Source organism: Notolepis coatsorum (assembly GCF_963971535.1).
Source record: "Notolepis coatsorum genome assembly, chromosome: 4".
Lineage (NCBI taxonomy): Eukaryota > Metazoa > Chordata > Actinopteri > Aulopiformes > Paralepididae > Notolepis > Notolepis coatsorum.
In genome coordinates, this window is record NC_140168.1 from 58,977,814 (window position 1) to 58,982,813 (window position 5,000).

The following is a 5,000-nucleotide window of genomic DNA, read 5'->3' on the forward strand; positions in this document are numbered from 1 at the left end:
ACAAAAAAACAAACAAACCTTCCTAACAAATTACTAGCTCATCCACTGCCACCCCGCAGCTGCTCACCGCATGTAATTGAGTGGGCAATGGAATAACATGCCTCTTGATCAAATATTTCACACTCGGATGAACGGCCGCTCCATTCCGTTCGCCTGTCAAGCGGCTTGGGGGGGGGGGGGGGGGGGGGGGGGGGTGTAGGTGCACAAGTCTCTCTTACTAGAGGGATAATTTGCAGGTGGAAATGAGCCAGCGATAGAGAGAGAGAGAGAGAGAGAGAGAGAGAGAGAACACTTTGCATTGCCAAACACACAGACCTTGAAATTAAAGAAGGTGAGATGAAATACATGCACGCACGCACGCACACACGCACGCACGCACGCACGCCACACACACACACACACACACACACACACACACACACACACACACACACACACACACACACACACACACACACACACACACACACACACACACACATAAAAAGCTTGACTGTGAAGTGTTTTGGATTAATGCTCTACCGTCTCTCCCACTCTATCTCTCTTTGTCTCTATACGCAACTCCTGGTTGTAATTCACTTGCGCTGCCAAAATACCTCCCCGCCGGACGCCCCCCCTCAGCTGTCAATGTTGGAAAATAAATGTACTTCTCTGTAGAGGCTAATTAGGAACAATACCAGCTTCTAAGACCAGAGACACGTGTGACTTTGAAACAAGTGCAAGCTGTAAAACCCCACCGCAACTGTTAAACCCCCCCTTCTCACAATCAAAAAGGGGACACAAAGAGAGACACACACACACACACACACACACACACACACACACACACACACACACACACACACACACACACACACACACACACACACACACACACACACACACAACACATTTTAATACTTTATTTGGTTCCACAAATTATATTACATAAACAGGGAATCAAATGTATCGGGGCCAAGCAGCACTGAACACTTAAGGGTACACATAGCACCTCCTTCTCCACGTGGCTAAGCTGCCAATAATAGCTGAGACAGAGCAATATTTGGCAATTTGTTTGGCTTTTCTTTTAGACATTGCAGCAATTCTCAGACCGGTCATGGTGGATTTGTGTACATGGCCAAGACTTCCGAACACAAGTACACCATATCTACACCTATACCCAAGGTCAGTCATCACACTGAGCAGTGGTTGGTATTTGATATACTTGTCCCGGAAGGCCTGGTCCATGTACAGGTCAAAGGTACAGCCTACTTCTATGACCAGCACCTCTCCGTGGCTGGTGTCAACAAAAACAACGTCCGGTGTATTGGGTATGTTAGCAAAAACATCGTTGGTAAGGCCAAACCACTCTGGTTTTACTCTGGCATGTTTGTACATTGTTGCACTAGCTGGTGATATGTTCCGTACCGCATCAGACACAATGTCCACAATACGGTCATGACGAGCGATGTACAGGTGTTTGTATGCATTACATCCGTTTGTTATGTGTGCAATGGATTCTAGGTGTTGTGAATCCTGATGGTTTAAACAGAATGGACTGTGAGTTTGAGGATACCAAGTGGACAGATTGTATTGGGTGGGTAATACCTGCAGTCTTGCTTTGATGGTAAATTTTAAAACATCCTCACCAACAGCGGCGTTCTTATACACTGAGTGTGAGACTGAGTGGTCAGCAAACTCCAAACAAGCTAGTTTGCCCTGTAGTCTGAGTCCACACCAGTGCTGCCTGATCTCAGACTGCTTCATGCTAAGCAGAACCCTCCTTGCAGAGTCTCTGTGCAGTTCGACAGTCTCTTCCTGCGGTGTTGTGATGTTGGCCTTCACAACCACACAGGGGTCTGTGATAAGTTCATCAGAGACAGGGACTTCAGTCTGTGTGTTGGTGGGTTTTGTCCATTTCAGCTGAACTCCAGTCTGGTTGCAGAGGTCATTGAGATCTGGCCAGTCAGACCAGACCCCGAAGCCCTTGGCCCGAGAGTCCAGTTTCCCAGAGTCTTTCTTCCTGAAGCCGAGGAAGTTATTCTGGTCTGCGGTGGCCAGGGGGATCTTCCTTCTGCGTAGATCCAGCAGGAGAGAGGCCCTGGCCATTTCTCTGACGGTGACATCATCATTGTTAAGCATGTGGAGCAGGTGGGCTAGCCTGGTGGCGATGTAGGTCCACTCGACATTGGGGACTCCCAGCCCTCCCTCTCCACATGGGAGAAAGATCATGCCCCGTGTGGAGTGTGTGTTGAGGCCTACCCACTTTCTGACCAGCTGAACAGTTTTGTTTGTCATTTCTCTCAGTGCCTTGAGAGGGATGTGTACATTGGCAAAAAGGTGTTGGATTTTAGCCAGAGCCACCTCTCTCACAGCCTGGAACTTCATGATGACGGGGAGGGGGGACAGGTCAATCAGGTGTAGACGATGGAGAAACTCTGTAGTGAGCTCCTCGACCTGCTCCCCCCACTCTCCAGCGATGTTAAACCTGTGGCCAAGGTATGGGTAGGTCTCATTACGGGAATACACCTTGATGGGTTGGCCCATTACAAGAAAGGAGGGGGGCTTGTCGTTCTTGGCCTTATACCAGCGGTTGCCTCCACTGCGGCGCTCATGGAGTACGGCGCACTTGGCTTGCTTCACCTCCAGCCCTGACCACTGGAGGAACTCATCAGTGCGTGCCAGCATGTTAATGATGACATCTTCCTGTCGTGATGACACCTGCACGTCGTCCGCGTATCCCTGAACAGGATTTGGGGATCGGACATGCAGAGGAGCGCACTGGTAAATCCACTTCATCCACTGGTTGAGTGCTAGGATGAAGTTCACGGCACTCCAGGGACAGCCAGTTTTTATTCCCACCTTCAGTGCAATCGGCTCTGTGAGCTGCTGCCCACAGATAACTTGGATAAATGAACCTTGGTATACACTTGATACAATATTCACAAAAGGCTGAGGCAGGTGTATTTCCTCTAATGTTTTTAACATCACCTCATGGGAGAGTGTACCAAATGCGTCTCTAAAGTCCAAAAACACTGTGTAGAATTTGGATGATTCATGTTTGAAATCGTCTATTCCGGTTTTTAAGCAAAACACATGTTCGTTCATTCCCTGTCTGTTGATATAAGCTTTCTGATGGGGGGAGAGAATCCCTGTATCCACCAGCCAGGGTAAGATGCGGGTGAGTAGGCACTTCATAAAAACTTTATATATAGTGGGCAATAGTGAAATGTCACGCCAAGTGGAAGGATCATCTGGGATATTTTCCTTTTTTGGTATTCTATGGATGAGGGCCCCTTTCCATGAATCAGGCACCTTCTCATTGATCAGGCAGGCATTGAAGATATGTGTGAGTGTCTGTGTTGACGTGGGCCTGGTAGCTCTCAACGTCTCATAGATGACCCCATCAGATCCACTAGCCTTGTTATTGGGAAGAGAAGTCAGAACTGTATCCACTTCTTCTGTTGTAAAATCATGGGTGTCTGGGAAATAGCCTGGCTCTATTTTGTCAATGGAATTGCACCAAGGGGGCGTGGCCAGGGGAGTGACAGCGCTTGGTGCAGTTTGACATTTGGCTTTATAGTAGTTATACACATTGGTTGTATCACTAACAGTGGGGGGGGTTTCGGGAAAACAGCTATTATTCAAAATGATATTGATTGCCTTTGACTTGCGATGTTGCCAGAGGAATGCCAGCTTGGTCATGGAAACTTTTCTTTTCTGTCGATGTGTCTCTGTCCCAGAGGCGCGCAACGCTGGTTGTATTCTCTCACGGATGAAGCAGAGCTGCGTTTCTATCCAATGTGTCAGAGAGTCAGGTGTTAGGTCCACTGGGAAATCGGCAGAGAGAGGGAATTTCTTCAGGATTCTAGCGACATACTTTAGAAGCTGGAATCCGTACGGACGCGCGTTTCCTTGCGTCGCGGAGAATATTCCATTCTTAAAAAAAACGCTGATCAGGATAGACACCAGTCTGCCCCACTTCTCTGCGCCTCCGGGAGTAACAGCAAAGTTCGATCTTACCTGGAGCAGTTTTGTGTCCAGTGTCCCCCTGTACGCTCTTTCATGTCTCTGGAAAGTAATCCACTCGCAATCTGTCATTGGTCGCACGTATTGCTCGAAGTCCACACAAACATCTCCAGCCGGTGTTGGGCTCGGGTCGCAGACGTTCAGATGTTGTTTGTAGACTCGCCCGCTGTTCAGGGCTTGTTTAAAGGCCAATCTTAGTGTGGTAACGAGGCACATGCTTATCAAAAGCATCCAGTGCATCTTTATGTCCCGACTGCAATAACGGTGGCAGTTACAACGGGTGTATGTGAGCTTAGATGGTAAAAATCATAAGCGCATTCGTCTCACCACTGACACTTGGCAGCCATGACACACACACACACACACACACACACACACACACACACACACACACACATCTTGAACCATTTATAGTACAGGCATGAATCTGGTCTCTTTTGAAAGGAAACATATGAATATTTTTTCCACAACAGGAATAATCACTCTGAGTGCTACTGTAATAGAGTTACAGAGGTATCAGCTGGAAAACACAATGGGTCCATAGCCTGAAATCCTATCTAGTACAGGTCCAAAGTTGATAACAATACCACGGAAAATGAGTGTTTTACACATGTTTATCTAATGTGTGTATTGGTATGTTTATCCAAAATGGCCATCCGGTCCAATGCATTTTCATGTTGCATGACGTCGAGTAATTCTCCTTTCTTCTTCGTCTCTCACTTTATCGCAGTAAACATCCCTCATGTTGTGAGGTTCGCCTTTCCCTTGACCTTTAATTCCCTGTCTCCTCACCTCACTAGCCCCCACCCTCGCGTTCGTTTACTCTCGTTTGCTCTTCAGCAGCCCACACCCTTGGACTACCTGTCATTATGTGTTTGATTGGTCTGGTGCCGAACACACACTTCTAGTTCGAGTATCAATTACCATCACGCACCTGATGTGTATTCTAATTAGCGCCCCTGTGGGCTTTAAATACCTCGCTCTTCCCCTCA

The 5,000-nt window shown here is 47.7% G+C and overlaps 1 protein-coding gene across 1 annotated transcript in view; it reads right to left on the reverse strand.

Annotated features, from left to right (window-relative positions):
• The window catches only part of ptprua (protein tyrosine phosphatase receptor type Ua), a gene marked incomplete at its 5' end in the record, with an annotated part of 205,691 nt that overhangs the window by 74,278 nt on the left and 126,413 nt on the right, over positions 1–5,000 (reverse strand). Inside the window, 2 exon segments of the mRNA XM_084311954.1 lie at positions 2,353–2,721; positions 4,003–4,201. Of these exon segments, the coding sequence (XP_084168080.1) occupies positions 2,353–2,721; positions 4,003–4,201 (568 nt within the window).